The 19145-nt window shown below is 37.1% G+C and overlaps 1 protein-coding gene across 1 annotated transcript in view; it reads left to right on the top strand.

Annotated features, from left to right (window-relative positions):
- Positions 1-19145, top strand: part of clec16a (C-type lectin domain containing 16A) — an 81915-nt gene that overhangs the window by 19254 nt on the left and 43516 nt on the right. The window contains exon 11 of the mRNA XM_067414608.1: positions 14552-14783. Within this exon, the coding sequence (XP_067270709.1) occupies positions 14552-14783 (232 nt within the window). The remainder of the gene's footprint in view (positions 1-14551; positions 14784-19145) is intronic.

The raw sequence follows: 19145 nt of genomic DNA, 5'->3' as shown, positions 1-19145 counted from the left end.
TATTAAACAGTTAAATATGCAGTTATTTTACATTTTATTACTTTATTCAATTTCTGTACCTTTCTGCAGGCCAGTAGGCCTGTGCATTATTTTTGAATGTACACATGAGTGAGGTCAAGTTAAACATTTTAGTTTGAACTTTATTTTATACTGTGCATTGTTGTGTGCTAAATTATGTGCTAAATAAATATTTGCATAATTTGTAATTTAAGTTACACAGTCATAGCATTAGCCATAAATGCAATGGTACTTAGAATTGTCATAATTTCTTTCGGTGTTTCGGTTTTCGGCCTTGGTTTCTTCTTTATTGGTTTTGGCCAAGAATTTTGATTTAGGTGCATCTCATTCCCTTCTGACAATGTTCTGCTCGGTATGTCGTCAACACACTTCAGAAGATGCCAAAACAAATAGTTTTATTGTTGGGACTAAAAACCATAAAAATGAAAGCCATAAAAGACCAAAAATCTTTCAAATGCCACATCCAGGTAAAAAAGAGCGCGCAGAGCACAGAGCCCTACTCATCTAATGAAATGTATATCAGTTCATGGTTTGAGTGTTTATAAGAGAAAATGTCACCATTTCATTGAGACTTGAGATTAAATAAACTTCTTAAGTATTGTAGAGCCTGTAGTATTAATTTTCACGTGCAGTTACACATTGTCGGTTAAAAACCAAAAAGTGTCTGGTAAAAACATTGAGTGGTAGATTTTGAAAAATGTTCATTTCCATCCCTGGCGCACGCCGTCTACGGGTGATGTCACGTATTTTTCGAAATGCTCGGTTAGGTGATGTGTCGCCCCATACGTTGCGAAACAGATATGCAATATAAACGATACAAAATTGGCCTACGATAGAGATTTTAAGTCTACATTCTACTACAACTAAGAAATAAGCTATTTTCTACACTGGTTTTGAGGCTCTCTCCTGAACACGGGTTTTTGATGGGCGTGCTGCACTGGAGACTGTAAATGCCCACGGCTAGGATTGGATAAGATTTGCATATTTAATGAGCTTCAGCTCCCCTTTGAGTTCAGTTCACATGAGGGAAAGATTGTTTTGAAAGCGGCAACCGGGATGATTCTCTCACAGGGCTGGTAAATGTCTTTATCTAACAAACACAATGTTTTGTTTCTCATCCACCTGCGATTGATTGGAATATTATTTCTGTATTACGTGGCCCCACAATCTGTGGATATAAGCGCGAAGACACACAAGTGTGCAGTTTAAGAAATAAATATTATTTTTGCCGACACGATGTATGTTTTGGTAGCCTGTCTGGAAAACACATAGCCCTGGGACTTACATATAAAAAATATGTTTTACTCACATTGTTAACGCAATCTAGCTATCGTATCTGCATGCACAGGTTCACCTCATGTAAATCCCCGCCCAATCTCTCTGAAGGCTGTTGAAATTATAATGGATGGACACTGTTTTGACACAAAAGCTATTAAGTCTAAGTTTTCGTTATTTTGGGGCCCTTTAGAAGTTTTGACATGCTCTGACATTTGTGCTTTTTCAGTTGCTAATAAAAACATTAATGGCAAAGTCTAATTACACTGTATTCAACACAAACTGTACTACCATAATATGTGAGCAACATGTATGTACAAGCTTGTATTTTTGAGAGAATAATGTTTATGCATGGGTTTTGAAAAAAATAAAAAAATGTTTTAAAATTAAGGCCCCAAACACAGATATGCGGCCACAGTATTTTAGAATAATGGATGTGGTTGCCTATAGTTTGTGCTTCAAACTGATGCGGGAATCATTGAGCCAGCTAATTCACATAAAACAATACATTGAGTCAAATTTTCTTAGACACGTTTTCTTCACAAAGGCTGTATGCAAAGAGGCGTAAACGATCATGAATATATATAGGTATCACACCTGAGACCCAAAGGAATGCATAATGAGCTGCATAATGAATGAGCTTCAGGTATGTGACTGAGAGCTAAACAGGACAAAGGAAATATATTAAGTTGTAGTTTATATAGAATATAGTCAACAAAGCCACATTACAAAGGTCTTTTATATTTTAAATTATCAAAAGATTTGACTGCAGTGAAAAAATGCTCTTATGTGGCATTTGTTTCTTGTTTTCAGTCCAAATATCAAAAATGTAATCTAGATAAGTACAATTTTACTAGATAAGTAAAATGACATGATATTTATTCTTGTTTTCTATAAATCTAAATTTAGTGTCATTTTGCTTAAAACAGGCAAAATGATCTGCCAATGGGGGATGAAAAATAATCTTATTTCTGTTTGGGACAGAAACGAGACAATATTTCAATCAGAAACAAGAGCCCCGTTTCCACCAAAATTACCCGGAACAATTTGTACCAGGAACTTTTTTACAGGAACTTTTCTCCCCCCAGACCTGCAGCTGTCTGCGTTTCGACCGCGATCTAAAGTTCCGAGAAGATTAGGCAAATTAGTCCAGTGATGTAGGACTGCGCGACTGAGACGTTATCTAAACCGATCTGGTGTTTACATGTGATGACTTTCAATCACAATCATTTGGTCACATGCAGTTTGTCTGCCGCATCAAAAATGTCAACGCTGTTTTCTCCAGCAGCTGGAATGTGTTAACTGAGGCCATAGCAACTCTTAATGGCATTATATAAGCTATTTATTTGTTGTAAAGTGTAATAATCATGTCAGAAAAAAAAAATCTTCTGTCAGGCGCAGTTAAAGTAAAAACTGCCTGGGGCAATATACACTGTGTCATTACTCCAACATTATCTTCATAACTTACGAAATAAAAAGTTTACCCCTCAGAAAAATTTGCTTTCCTTTCTTGTCAACATGAGCACGGCGCGCGCTGTCACGTCATGTAAGGACGCACACTTAAAAGTAATCGGTCAGGTCGTTTACATGGTGAAAAAAAATTTATAACGAGTATGGAAGAGATTCAAGCTGTGCTGCTTTTGCTGGTTATGTATAGGTTTACTAAGAGGTAATTAACAACGACAGAAAAGAGCACTAATATGCAGATTCAGCAGCATATTCAGAAAGCTTGTAAAGCTAGATTTAAAATGACAATGTATATTATCAGCTATTACGGACATTGAACGTGAGATGGCTTAGACGAACGCGCGCCATCAGACAGAGAGCAAGACTGATATTTACTGAACGTAGACCGAACCTCGGAAAAGACTTTTAAAAATGCCTGTTGAAATAAAAGGCTGCATGAGCTAAGCCAATCAGCATGTTCAGCGCCCAAGTCCCGCCCTCGAAAGTTCCTGAACTTTGAAAAAGTACTACCCCGCGAGCAGGGCCGTTTGGAGGGGGAAATATTTACCCGGAACTTCATTTAGACCCTGGTTCCTGTGGTCTAAACACATCGAGTACCACCCAAAGTTCCTGGTTCCTGGGTAAAGTTCCTGTGGTGGAAACACGGCTAAGATTGTTTTTCTTATCCCATAGGCAGATCATTTAGCTTGTTTTAAGCAAACACTCGCTTAATTTGGTTTTTGTTTCAACAAAGCAAAACAAAAACACGTAAGTCATTTTACTTATTTAATAAATTCATCTTGATCTAAGAATTTTTAGGTATTTAGACTAAACAAGACAAAAATATTAAGAAGAGCATTTTTTCAGTGTACTTTTTTCAAATATTTTTCAAAGAAGTCTCATGCTAAAAAACAGTAGGCTTAATATTGTGACGTTGAACACAAGTTATTTTTTTTTAGTAAATACAAATAACTGAATAATTGGGTATGATGAATGTTATAAATAAAATATTTGTGATTTAAAAGTAAAACATCATAATGTAATACAAGAGTATAGGGTGAATTGGGACACTTTTTTCCCCAGTCATTTCAGTGACAACATTCTTCTGAATCGTTTGATTTTGTAATCTATGCGATACACACAATACTCAAATATCATTTCGAGTTTTGCTTTATTTATGAGATGCGGGCAATGCATGATCGCACCAGTGCTAAGGCTATACCATCTGCTATATTTGCTTATTAAAATAAGAAGCAAATATATTAAAAACATTGCTTAAAATTAAGATACAATTTATACAAAATGAAATATACAAATTCACATCAGTATGGAACAAAATGCGTTTGACTAGTAGGTCCTATATATAGCCTCTGAGCAAAAATTTGCAAACAAAAGCTTTATTGATATTTTACAATAAACACTAACTAATATGTCCAAAACAGGCCAAATAAATCTTGTCTAAACAGTCTTGTGTTTCGTGTTGCAGTAGGATTTATTTTTTTACTTTTTGCGTTTGATTCACAGACAGACACTAACAGAATGCTCTTACCTCACAATCATTGTTGCTCTTAGAAAAAAACAGCTTTTTCTGAGGTAAATTATTCCACAATCGTTCCTCACCACGTCTCAAACAGATAGAAAGTGTTGATGTGTTTATTTGATTTTATGTTGAGGGCATCACTGTGCTATCGCATGGAGCGTGTCAGTATTTGAATCAAAAGAACACGCACTCCGTGGGCGTGGCACATTAGCGATAATGAGGCACTCAAGAACGACTGATTTCTCTCCCTTTTCAAACAGATTACATAAACACAGAATATTTGTTTTTGATTTTATTTACATTATTTAAAACCTGACATTTCAACGTTTCTTTAGACATGTCTTATGTTTGTGTAATAAGTTTTCACTAACTTGGTTTAGTGTTTGATTAGATGTCTTTGACAGAGAGGCTGCAGATCGCGCATCATGTTTTTCTTCTTAATTTAGCAAGCACAACAATCTGATTTATTGAGACTTCATTCAAAAAATAATAGAAACTTAACAGATTATAATGATGTATAACACTTGCCTGAAGGAGTCTCTTTAGCACTGATAAGAAAAAACGTGAGCCTATTGCGCCGACGTACCTATTTTAACTGCGTCGGAATAAAACATTTCCTTGTTTTGTCATACAAGAATAATGTTGGGTAGAATAAGTACCCTATTTGAGATTGGTTGTATATAAATAAATCACAAAAATCCTGTACTAAATGGGCACTGCCTATTGATTGAGGTAAAGCTAATGTTGTTTTACACTCTGATTAAGTCCTATTACAGACCTAATTTAAGTATTTTGCGGGAAACATAAATCCGATCAGTTATCCAGATACAGCGACCACTTGATGTGAACAAATGTGAATACGCTGTGTCCTGATTGACTGATTATCCAAACTGCTTGATGGGATCACAGTGATCGCATGTTAATGCCACGTGTAATTGCAGCCTTACGCAGCAGAAATAAACACAACAACAAAGAGTCGGTCTGCAGGGAGCTGGCAAGTGAAAGTGAAATGAAAGTGAAAGTGAAACCTAACTTGTGCTACCCTCCAGAGCTGAGGAAATTGTTGAAAAAAGGTAACACAACCATAATTATATGGAAGTCGTTTAGGTTTCTTAAAAACACAGGTTAACGGGATAATTCACCTAAAAACAGACAGTTGACGGCACCGATTGACTTTAGTAGGAACATAAATGCTATAAGGGCCATCACCTGTCTAGTTACCAACATCATCTTTTGTGTTCAACTAAAGATAGAAACGTATACATGTTTGAAACAAGGTAAGGGTGAATAAATGATGACAGAATTTAAATTTTTAGGTGAATTATCCCTGGTTCACAAAACATGCTACAGTCAAAAATGCAAGACGAACATTTTACCAGTTTTTTTTAATAACATTTTTATAACTTGAGCGCTGCATTTTTAGAACACCATAAAATACATGAGATGCTACAAAAGAGGGACAGGGATAACTGCAAGTCATAATGGGCGTGCCGGAATATTCTAAAATTCAATGCGCAGAAATTCAGATCTTACAGAAAGTAAGCCAGTGGTCATCATCAGGGAAGAGTAAAGGATTTCAGAAAAGTTGAAAGGAGTACCATCTGATCATTTCATTTCCTATTTGTAATGGAATAAAGAGAAAAGATCAAACGGCCCTTTTATAATTTTTTATTTAGTTTAGAAATATCGGCTAGATTTCTCATTTTTCGTGCATGGTATACAAATCGCTGATTAGTGAAGATCATTTTGTCATATTTTCATATTTTGTCATTTTTTTTTAACATTATTATATTTTTCCTCAAATGTAATCAATTAACCCTCTGGTTTCTCTGGGCTAAAGTCACTGTCAGGATATTCTTCAAACTGGCAGCATTATCAAATTGTATATCATGATAAATCTCTATATCAATCAATATGAAAAAAAGTATCGTGATCATGTTTTTTTATTCATAGCAACTTTGCAATGCTTTATGTGAAGGTCAAAGCGGCACATGATGCTTAGTGCATTAAGCCCTCATGTGAGTCATATCAAAGGACATTTTGTTTAAAGGCCAGTTATTTCTGTTCTTCAATTGCAGGCACTTGTTAGTTCTGTCTTTCTCTCATAAGCTGTGAGGGTTTATCAGGCTGGGTTTACACTGCCAGTCTTAATGCACAGATCTGATCTTTTGACCATATCTAAAATAAAAAAATGATCCCGCATGTTTACATTCACTTTAGACATAACTGTTATCTGATATCTGTGTTTGCATTAATCCATGACAAAAATTATTCTGTTGGGGATCACTTTATACGCGTCATAGTAGGCCTGTATTAATCGATTAATCATCTAACGTTATGTTTTCATAATATGTGTGTGCAGAGCTGGGTAGTAACAGATTACATGTAATCTGGATTACATACCAGATTCCAAAAATTAAGTACATGCTATTAGATTATATTACGTTTTAAAATACTCATTATTCAGACCAGTTACTTTCTTATTGATGGCATGTTATTCTCACAATGGCAGTAAATTATTCATAATTCATTTATTCTCCCTACTACTTTTATTATCTCTTGAAATTTCCTTTATAAAAATGAAATACTGCTTGCATATTTTCAGAAGGTCTTCCAGGTTTGTGCAATTGCACACACAGACCTGACATTAGTCATGTGACTATAAATGTAAACTGAGCCCCATGCAGCATTTGATCACTGGATTTACAGAAATCATTTCAAAATCTGGCTAAACATTTATAGACCGGAAAAAACTACGGCTCGTTAGAGCTAGAATTATGAATTGGAATAAAGTGAGAGAGTGAGAGAGAGAGAGAGAGAGAGAGAGAGAGAGAGAGAGAGAGAGAGAGAGAGAGAGAGATTTAAATAAAGAGTTTTTATGTTTTTTGTGTGCCATTGTAATCTTAAGTAGTGTAAGCCTCACCCTCTTTTTGATATTTACTTGATTTTACCTCAAGGAAAGTTAAATCGATCTGTCAGTTTTAAAGTGATGAGTCAAATTAGCTTGCTAAATGTTATCACGTCTCTTGATCGCTTAAAAGATGTCAGTCAGGTACTATAGTCTCAATGTGCCCTTTTTTAAATATAAGATGCATATCAGACCCCAAAATAAACTTCTCAGAAAATAGGTAGTTTTTAAACGCCATTGCTCCAGTCTGTGGATGAGATGGGTGAAGAGGAGAAGAGAATTTTTTGCGGTTTGCATCTGCTCTTGTTATTTTCATGAGGGTATTTACACTGAGGTAAGGCAGGCAGATAAGATAACAGTGGTGTTAATGGGCTGCTTTGAAGTCTTCTGCACAGCAGACATCACTGCAGCATGTAGGTGGATGTGAGACTGATTGTGTAGTGCAGCCTGTAGCACATAACTTGTTTTTTCATTTTTATTTTTTTTTATTGTCTGGATATCAGAATCCGGGCCACACCGTGCATATTCACATATGCAAATATGTGCAATAAAAGCGTCCCGAATGTTTGCCTGGTTGAGTCGTTCTCTTGTACCTGACAAAAACAAAAAGCACTTAAATGTCAGATTGACCAAGTGAGGAGAGTGTCATGAGAGAATGTCAAGATTTCCACTAATCACGGTGTTATGTTAGTAGCATTTCACTGAGGAGTGTTTAAATATGTTTGCAGTGATATAGAAATGAGGCAATAAAAGCCACCGGTAATAATTATTCATTTTTGCTATTGCTCATACTTGGGTTTGGGGATTTGAGAAAACTTTGATGAATTCAACACTCTATCAACCTCTCAATGCACTAAAATGCACGCAGAGGATCTTAGCAACACATTCAAGTCAAGTCAAAATGTATTTCTATAGGAAATATAAGTGCTGAACAGTAAAACAATGAGCATATTAAAAGAAAGCACGAAAAGAAACAATGCAGGATACAAAATATAAACACATTATTCCCAATATGATAAAACAAAAAACAAAAACATAATCCTTTTGTAATCTAATCAAAAGCCAAAGAACAAATAAGAGCTGTAGGCATTGTGTTAAATCCACAAATAGCGCGTCAGTTGGATAAGACACTCTGTGATTGGTTCCCGCAAAAATATAACTGAAGCAGCAGAAATGAATAATGAAACGTAAAACAATATTGATAATAAAACACAATTCTATATTCTTCTATATAGACCAGAGGAATGGTGCAACACACTTATGTGAGTAAAACGTGTTTTTTATATGTAATAGTATTGCATTGTTATAGATCGTTTTGTTTATGTGTGTCTAACAGACTGAACATACCTTTAGCACGCTGGACGGGCTACCAAAACATTAGCCTGTTGGCAGTCCGATTAATCTCATATTATTCCTTTCTTGTTCTGCTATTCTCTATCTCTTGACTTGACACTTGAAGGGTGCGTGCGCACGTGTGTGTGTGTGTGTGTGTGTGTGTGTGTGTGTGTGTGTGTGTACACGGTTTGCGCTTATAACAAACGATCATGTGGGCTATATAATACAACAATAATAGTCCAATCAATCGCGGGTGGATGAGAAATAAATCATTGTGTTTGTTTGATAGAGACGTTCTTGTCTCCAGTGCGGCACAGCGTTTTGAAGAGAGCCTCAAAACCAGTGTAGAAAATACCATATTACCCTATTACTTATTAGTTATGATGTTTTTAATTAAAAAAACACACAAATGTCATTAGTTGACCTCAGACAGCAGTATAAAAAATTAAAAAGCCAGTTCATGACACCTTTAAATCAACCCTGTTGGTTCGGGGGCCCTAAGCTCAGGATTTTTTTGAATGACCAAGATCGGTCTTGCTTGTTGGTCCAGTTATGTCGTCCCATCCTACAGTCTATGGTCCCATCACAAAGTCATGAGACTTTGTTTTTTTTGTTTTTTTTATGCGCATCGAGGAATTAACTTAGTACAGGTGTTTTATATAGTCCCCGTCCACACAAAGCCAGAGCTTTCCCTATCCAATCTTTTTTCTTTCCGTTTCAAGAAATATCTGCTTACACACAAGATCACTGAAACGTATGTTCTACGTGGGGACACTACGTGATGTAGTATACATGCCAGGTCAGTATGTAGCTCTGTAATTCTGCCACTAAAAACAGAGAAGAAGAGTTATGGATAAAAGGGGTAAAGCAATGCAGACTGATCTCATGAAATGGCGTATATATGACACGCCAATATGTATGCCATTTTGCCGTGCTATCAAGACGCACAATCGTGTTTTAGCATGTTTATCAACGCCGTTTCATTCTATCCCCCTACACTGTTCCTACCCCTAAGCCTACCCATCACACACACACACACACACACACACACACACACACACACACACACACACACACACTGCCCCTAAACCTACCCATCACAAGAAACATTCTCCCATTTCAAATGGGATTATGGACACACACACAATGGTTCGTTTCGGCGTAGACATACACGCGGAGTCACAAGGCATAGACATACAAGCGGATAGCTCAAAATCCGTACAGATAACATGCCACTTGGCTTTAGAAAGTGGCATGTATGTTTACACAAAGTCATGATGTCATGTTGAGCAATGAAAGGAAGCGAGGCAAAATCTCACGATAAAATAACTATAAATATATTTGCTAATATATGTGTTTTATCAATGCCTATACCTACCCCAACCCTAAACCTACCCTTAAAATATTGCAAATACAGTAATTAAGTGACACATTATAGATGTGCGCATGCCCAGTGCCTGTACTTGTATCCCTTTAGTAAATGGAATGGAAATGGACTGCATTTATATAGCGCTTTTATCCAAAGCTTTTTATCCAAAATAACAAAATATTTATTGAAATCAAATGCGTTTCTGATGTGTTTATGGTTCTGTCGATTGCATGGTGATAAAGTTTCGCTAGTTGTTACATTGTTTTAACTGCTTGACCACTAATTTGACCTGCTAATGTTAGCGTCCTGTCAGCCTCAATGACAAAGTACATGCATACAACTGCTGTTCTTTCCACTGCTAAAGCATCTAGTCAACAAATAAAATACTTTATAATGATTTGGCAACATGTACTAAAGTTTCCTGTATTCACGCTGTATTCATTCCCTTTTAGTGTTTTAAACGTGAATCAGATGTGTCAGCACGCTCCGTGCAGCATTCAGTGATGCGTGCAGCCTCACTTGTTATTGTAAAAAACGTCCGTGATAGTTTTTTATTTGCATTATATAGCATGCTCACATACTAAATAATGCCAGCAGACCCATCTCAGAGCTCTTGTAGGCTGTGTAATGACAGCGCACCCCGCAAACAGGAAAATCTATCGGTATTCATTTTTGCCGATAACCGATTATTCCAGCTATCAGTGCCGATTAATTGGCAAAACCGATGAGTTGGTTGACCTCTATAAAATATCAATTGAGTGCTTTTTTATGCTTATTTTGCTGTTTTCATCCAGCTTATTTAAATTTGTATGCAATATCCCAAAATGCGCAAAAAAATAGGCTGATGGAAACATAGCTATTGATAATACCTGCATGTTTCATTTGCAAAAATGTATATATTTTTTTGACATTATAGTTCTCAATCACATTGTGATAACTTGATCTTTCTATGAAGCATCAAGACTTCTCTCGGGTGACCATTGACGTATACCGAACTTCTCCACTCATTTAGTACACTTAAACTCCGCCCCTCCACATTCAACCACAAGCGGTGGCCGTGCTAAAGAACCACAGTACTTTTTCATTCATTCATAGATTAAATAAGCCATTTGAAGCCAGTAGGTTATATAGTCTGTTGTTTTGAGGGACTTCTGCGGTTTTCTTAGACTTGTCAAACTAGTCTGTTACAAAATGTTAACGTTTATGGAAATTAGTTGTGGCCCACATCCCTAGTCCTCACCTTATTTTCATTTTTTGATAATGTTTCACTCGGATGCACACAAAACACAATACAAAAGAAAAGATCTTGCGCTACTTCTGCTTGATTGCGACTTGTAATGTAGAGTAAAAAATATAGTCTTACATATATTAAATAAAAAAAAGGTTGGTATTTTTGAAAGCTAGCATAGAGTTTGAATTGAAAAAAAAATATTTTGGCTGACAGTGATATGGTCACATATCTGCATTCCTAGAATGGTTATTAACAAGTGTATCTGCTAATAGTAGACGTTCATTAGTACTCCATCCTGTATTATTCTGATAAATGTATGTTTATCATCAGCAAAAAAAAAATTAAAGAAGACAGTCAAGCTGCCTTTTCAGAGAAACAGTCTCTCTTCTCATTTGTGTCAGTATTATCAAAAGCTATTTCCCCTTTCCCATTCTCTGCCCCTTTTTGCGGTCTATTTCTGTGTCTCACCTCTCAGGCTTAACCACAGCCTGCTCTACTTGACTCTTTTTTTTTCTTTTTCTTTTTCAAGCTGACGGTAATCTGTCAACCCCTGCTTCCCTAAACCTGTGCGACCTGTGTGACTGAAATTTCAGAGCGGTTGAAGGAAAAGAGGCATTTTAAAACAAAAATAATAATTGATCAGTTAAAAAAATATTTTGCAGGATTTGTTCAGTATATCAACACACATTTCTGATCTTCCAGACAGGTTTTTGTATTGTACAGTTAAATAAAAAAGTGAATAAACGGCACATTTCTGAAAGTAAATGGATCACGACATCACGACAGTAACATTAAGTTTGCGTGACTTCTGTGAAATGAAGTAATTTTGCTGACTTCTACATTTTGTTTTGGTTTGCAAAACCTCTTGACACCATACATATATGTGCTGCCATGTACTGTAAACAATACTCTTTCTGCATCTGCAAAACGTTTCCTGATTTTATTACCTGACCCAGCTGACAATAAAGTTGCTGTTCAGCACAGATTGGTTAAATGTTATTTAAACGCATTAGATTTGACATTGCTACTTTTGCTTTCTTTAATTTATCTATAAATCAACTCCACATGGGATGTTTATTAAAAGTAATGGGCACTCTTTGAATTAGCAACGCTCAACAAACATTGTATTTTTGTACAAAAAACATCAGATAAACAGCAGCAAAAAAGTCTCTCTGTGCAAAAACTGCATTCTGTAGGACAAATGTTAAATGTATGCTCTTTTATTGTCCTTGTACTGATGACAAGAGATTTTTTGTTTTCCACAGTGCACTTATATTTGGCTATGTGAGACAGCATTTCCATATATTTTGTTACATTTTCTCTAGAAAGATGAATCATCTGAGATGAATCATGAATTACTGATATTAAATTAAGCTCTGCAAGTTTAATTTTATCTTTCCATTTCTTACCAAAGGTCTCCTTTTAAGCCAAAGCTTTTTTATATTTTCATATTTTATTTTATTTTATTTTTTTATTTATCAGACCATCAATGTTTCGATTAGATAATACACAATCTGTTGTGGGACTGTGGCATGTTGTGAAGAGCTCGGTTGAGGAAGCCGGTGGGAATCCTTATGTAAATGCAGAGTTTTGGTCTGTCTTTTGCTGGGGCTCTCGTTGCTCTGATGTACAGCGATTTGCCTTACACCATCACCGCACTGCCTCTAACCTACTTTTCCTTTCCCGTAAGGCCTGCTAGTACCTGTGTGTTACCAGCAACCCTCTGACAGCCAAACACACACACACACACACACACGCACATCACATGACCTTCCTTTACCACAAGCCACAGGCAGAGGATGAGTATAGAAGAGACCAAACAGAGATGTCGGATGTGTATAGGATTTCTAACAGGTCCTTGTGCAGATGACAGGAAGTATGAAGTTATGTAGTGCAGAGATGAAGGGCAAAGCAGCTACCGTATTAGAAGCTTCCCTTGTTTTCTCATTATATGATTTACATACTGCACAGCGAGCAGGATGCCTGTGTAAGCAAAGTCACACCTGCTATGCAGTTTGCTGGAAGTGCACCTGTAGCCTAGTGGCATGCTTTAGCAACCCGTTTCTGGAAGTTCAACAAGTGGTTGTCACAATTCAGCGTTCTGGCGAATGCAACTTTTCGGTTGGCTTTTTCGGTCATTTCGGTTGGCTGAGGTGAACAGGACTCTCGCATCAGTCAGATGTCACAGACCTGTTGTTTAGATTCTTAAAGTGATGTCACACATATATGAGGGGATGCAACACGTCAGACGACCACACTTTCGCCTTTAGTAAACTCTAGATGTGTGTTTTTAGTATATATATATATTCAGCTTGTATTGACAGCAGTTGCACAAAGAGTGAGGACATCAGCTGCCTTTTATCTGATCAGTCTTTTCTCGTAAATGAACATCTCGTCTTGATGTTCATTGCACTTTGAATAGAATTTACTCATTAAGTCTGTGACCACAGGCAGACCACAGTTGACTGTTTTTTGCAAGTGTGGCGCCATACTGAGCGTTCCACTTCTCAGCTGCGAGGCACATGTTCTTTGTACCGTGTCACTGTGACCTGTTGTCTGTTTTTTTTTTTTATATGTGTTTAATTTGTATGCTACCCTAAAAGCTGCTTTTTCTCAAACTTGAAGAGAAACTGTAAATGGAGAAGCTCATCTTGCATTTTGAAACTGTAGAGGTGGGTTCTTTGAATCCTCGCAGGCATTCTTTGAAGAGAAGACCGAGTGCTTTCTGTGAGACCACGAGCAGGTGATTGTTCACTGTGTTTTCCTGCCGTTCTAGGAATGAATGTCTTATCTTTTGTGTGGTCGTCATGAATGATGTTGGGAGGTCCTTCAGTTTGCTGTCCAACAGCAACTGCCTAGTGCTTCATTTCACATGAGTTATTGGAGATCCTCGGAAACATCACTGCTGTCCGTACTGCACTTACCAAATGTGTCCTAGACTGTTTGGCAGCTGCTTCCTGTCTCAGCGCGGGTTCTTGTTTCTCAGAAGCCAGAGACTGTTTTCCTTTCACTGCCTCTAAGTTCTGCAGACGTTGTAAAAGCATCTATTGCTGTTATTCGAGATGGTTAATGTGTGAATATTTTGTGCAGAGATCAAGCAGCAAAAGGTTTATTTTGTAAATGTTTGAAAAAACAAATGTTTTTATATTTAAATGTTCCTAATAAAGTTTATTAATGTTAGAAAGACAATGCAGGTCTGTTTATTGGAAATCCTCCAAACTTATATATAAAAAATATATAATTCATATATATATAAAAAAATTAAAAAAAAAGTGTGTGTATGTACATGCATATGTGTGTGTATACATACATATGCATATACAAACACAAACATTTTTCATTATTTTATTATGAAAAGAGAACTTTTCATGAGCTTTAAAAATTGGACATATTAGTCATATGCTTCATCGACCTGTCATTTCATTTTAGAGCAATGCCGGTGTTCGTCGCTTCACCAAGCCCCTCGAAAGTCTGGAGCGTTCCCTGGAGATGAGTCGTCAGCGTGGGAGGAAGAGGGCCCAGAAAAGACCAAACTACAAGAATGTGGGCGAGGAAGAGGAGGAGGAGCGAGGATCAGAGGAAGGGCCGGAAGAAGAGAAGGAAAAGGCTAAAGGTACAGAGGCTAGTTCAAAGGCCAGCAGGACAAGTGGGGACAAGGAAGGTGAGTAGCACTAGATGAATGTCCCAGCATGACTGACTGACCCTCCATTCTTTGGATCACACCACACTTCGGCTGTGGCTCTGCTCTCAAAACTGACCTAACAGCTTTATCAATTTGAGTTCTTAAGACCCACTGTCCCACAAATATATTGTAAAACTTACAGGGAAAGCTCTCCCAAAAATGAGTATTGTGTAATTTACTCACCCTCATGTTTTTCCAAACTTATACAACTGACTTTCTTACATTAAATTTAAAATAAAACCTTTTTATTGTGATTGACCCAAGTAGGATATGGGTTGGAGCAATAATCGTATCAACCAATCAGATTTTAACTGTCTTGGTTTTTTGAATTTAACAATACTATAATTATTTCCCAATGATTTTAGGTAAAGGATAGGGTTTGGTCTTTGATTGTTTCATAGGAATGTTGCTCCATGACCAGCAAAGTGTTAATCCACAAACACGTCCTTCTTGGCTATATCAAGTTTTGCCAGTTGAGAGAGCACTCCACCTTCTCACGTCATTTCTGTGTTTTGACACGGTCACTTTGGTCCACATTCATTCTGTGCTCTCCACCTTTCCGATTGGGCAAAACCTCACCCCACCCTCTCCCCATCTTAATCTTGTAATCTTGTCATAATTGAGAGGGAAAGTGAGCTAAGCTCCATCTCCTGTCGTATTCACTCCTCTGTGTGATGATTCATTCATTAAGTCGTCTTTCCCCACTCCCCACATCTGACACACAGCCAGGTATAACTCATGATAAAGTTCATTGAAGTAACTGAAAATTTAGGAGTGAGAGTTGTCTTTGTAAACAACTTTTTTACATCCTTTTACCAGGTTTGCAAGTTAGTTAAGTGTTGAGAAAATTAAGTACTTTTTTTGTTGTTGCAAACTTTCAACCTGTGGGGTCCAGTGGTGTATACTGTGTGTATAATTCAAATAATATAATATAAAATTATTATTATAATATAATAACAAATAATTCTTCAAGCACAGAATTCTACCATAATGCCTGTTTTGTCTAATATACTCATAAGAGCAGTTTTAAATTAGTTAAATAACGTCTTAAATTAACTTAAAGGGTTGTGGAGAAAATGAGAAATGCGCGTGACAGCACATCAGATCCGCGTCATGTTTGTAACACAAAAAATTGTAGCTTTAATAAAGATTCATCTATATTTAATTTATAATCTATGCGGTGCATAAATACTGCAACACACATCGCCACAAATGAGTAAAGCAAGCCAACGCAAATGTCCATAAATTAAACTTAAAATAAAATAAAAAATTTCAAATTATCATCTTCAATAAAAATGAATGAGACTAAATGATCTTAAATTGTTTTATATCTGTGGATTTTATTATAGGCAAGACAAGTCAAGAGTTGATTTGAGAGGCTAAATTGATTAAACATGCAGTTAACTCACTGACGGCCGCTAGTCGCTTGGTTGTCACTTAAAAAAAAAAAACTTTAACATTTAACAAACAAAAAAATGCTCTAAACATTTTATTTTTCTAAATTAACTTAATAAAGAAACGAAATGAGATATAACTACTTTGACATTAAAAACAAAACTGAACTATTTTAATGGCTACAACAATTGAAAAAACAAAACAAAACAAAAACACGGGCTTCAGTCGGACTGGGGCCGAGAATTTTGATAAGCTGTCTGACACGGGCCGGGCTAGGGCCTCAGCGTCTCAGGCCAGGGCCGGGCTAGGGCCTAGATTTGAGACCTGTGCAGGGCTCTATATCACGGTTCAAAAGTTCTTGAAAGTGCTCCTTCAAAGTTTTATTCAAAGTTTGTATATATATATATATATATATATATATATATATATATATATATATATATATATATATATATATATATATATATATATATATATATATATATATATATATATATATACATACATACAAACCCGATTACGAAAAAGTTTGGACACTGTACAATATTTTATTTATACTAAAACATGGATGACATATCACGTTTATACTGAGAAAATATATACCGTATTTTCCGGACTATAAGTCACACTTTTTTTCATAGTTTGGCTGGTCCTGCAACTTATAGTCAGGTGCAACTTATATATCAAATTTAATTCATACTGACTGACAAGAATAAACATATAGCTGCGAGAATGTGCTCTATGCTGCTCCTGTAGCCTAATATTTACTTATAGACAACAACTTAGAAAGACTGAACACAAACAAAATGCCCCCATAAAGAAAATCTTATTCTGCAAAATACAAACAGCATGTAGTAAAATATGCAGCGGAGAACGATTCACACAGCGTTCGTCTCGCGCGGCTGAGCCTCTCCCGGCAGAGAGTTAAAGCGTCTGTGGACTCGTTCCTTCAGCTCTGGCCATCTTGCTTACAGTCCGCAAGTAGATTTCTTTTTCTTCTTCATCACAATTAAAGTAACCTCTGCTTTTCGCCAGTCCCTTACAAGTTTCTCACTCACTTCAAACTTTCTTTCTTCTGCTCGGGTTATGCAGTGAAGCGGGCACGAGCGAGTGCACGCGGGCGGGTGCTCGCATGCGCGCGCGGGGCTCCAGCTCTGTCCTAATGCGACTTATAGTCCAGTGCGACTTATATATGTTTTTTTCCGCGTCATGACGCATTTTTTGACTGATGCGACTTATACTCCGGAGCGACTTTATTAATTACTTATAGTAATATAGTCCGGAAAATACGGTAATTTAAAGGAAAAAATAAGTAGATTTTAAATTTCAGGGCATCAACACATCTCAGACAAGGCCATGACAAGGCCTTGTTTACCACTGTGTGACTTTTTATAACAGTCTGCAAACGTCTGGGGACTGAGAAGAAAAGTTGCTGAAGTTTAGGAAAAGGAATGTTGTCCCATTCTTGTCAGATACAGGCATCTAGTTGCTCAAAGGTCTTCTTTGTCTCATCTTCCTCTTTATGATGCACCAAATGTTTTCTATGGGTGAAAGATCTGGACTGCAGGCTGGCCATTTCAGTCCCTGGATCCTCCTTCTACGCAGCCATGATTTTGTAATTGATGCAGTATGTGTTCTGGCATTGTCATGTTGGAAAGTGCAATGTCTTCCCTGAAAGAGACGACGTCTGGATGAGATCATATGTTGTTCTAGAACTTGGATATATCTTTCAGCCTAGATGGTGCCTTTCCAGATGTGTAAGCTGCCCATGCCACACACACTCATGCAACTCCATACCAGCATCAAAATGCTTCTGAGCTGAGCGCTGATAACAACTTGGGTTGTCCTCTTTAGTCCGGATGACATGGCATCCCAGTTTTTAAAAAAGAACTTCAAACTTTTATTCGTCTGACCACAGAGCAGTTTTCCACTTTCCCACAGTCCATCTTAAATGAACCTTGGCCCAGAGAAAACGCCTGCGCTTCGGGATCATGTTTAGATTCTTTTTCTGGCTTCTTTTTTGGCCTATGCAGTTTTAGCTGGGAACAGCGAATGGCACAGTGGATTGTGTTCACCGACAATGTTTTCTGGAAGTATTTCCGAGCCCATGTTGTGGTTTCCATTACAGTAGCATTCCTGGTGCTACTGTAAGGGATCCCCTGGTGTTGAGACTTGTATGGCTTAATATAACATAAATGATGTCTCTTACTGAATTATGTAGTAGAAAACCCATGAAAGATCTACATTTTTTTAAAAATCGATTTTATATTTGGACCATGGGCGGCGCCATTTTGTTTGCGTTCTAGGTTGATGACGTAGAGTGGTTGCACTCCTCAATCAGCTGGCGTTACCCGTAGCTATTTTTACCACAACGCAACTCGAAAATTATTTCAGAGTTAAACAAAACCAATTAATTGCTTTGTAATTGTACTTAAAACACACTCAAACATACATGTGCACACAAACTCGCCTACACAAGTCACAAACAGATAGGCGGGCGGGCACACACACCTGACAGACTGCGCTGTCTCAATCGAGATGTTGGGCTGCTCAGTCTCCACGACAGGGGCTGAATCCGAAATCGACCCCTATACCCTGAAATAGGGCATTATTTGAAGGGACGGCCATTTGTAGTGTTGTCCGACATCATAGTGGACATGTTCGAGTGCAGTCATTCAGTCTCACGTTGCACCGCAATAACGAGTGTACAGCCGATTTACAAACAGCTGTCTTTGATCCCCTTATTTGATCAAACACACAATTTTAAATAAGACATTTTTGAATATATTTTAAAATGTACTTTAATCCTGTGATGGTAAAGCTGAATTTTGAGCATCAGTACTTCAGTTTTAAAGGAAGTGTATATAAGATTGTGGCCAAAACTGGTACTGCAATTACTTTCAAAGTACTGTAGAGCAGTACAACCTCTCGTTTATCCCCTCCGGT

This window comes from Pseudorasbora parva, chromosome 2, assembly GCF_024679245.1.
Source record: "Pseudorasbora parva isolate DD20220531a chromosome 2, ASM2467924v1, whole genome shotgun sequence".
NCBI lineage: Eukaryota > Metazoa > Chordata > Actinopteri > Cypriniformes > Gobionidae > Pseudorasbora > Pseudorasbora parva.
This window is presented reverse-complemented; position numbering and strand designations above follow the sequence as displayed.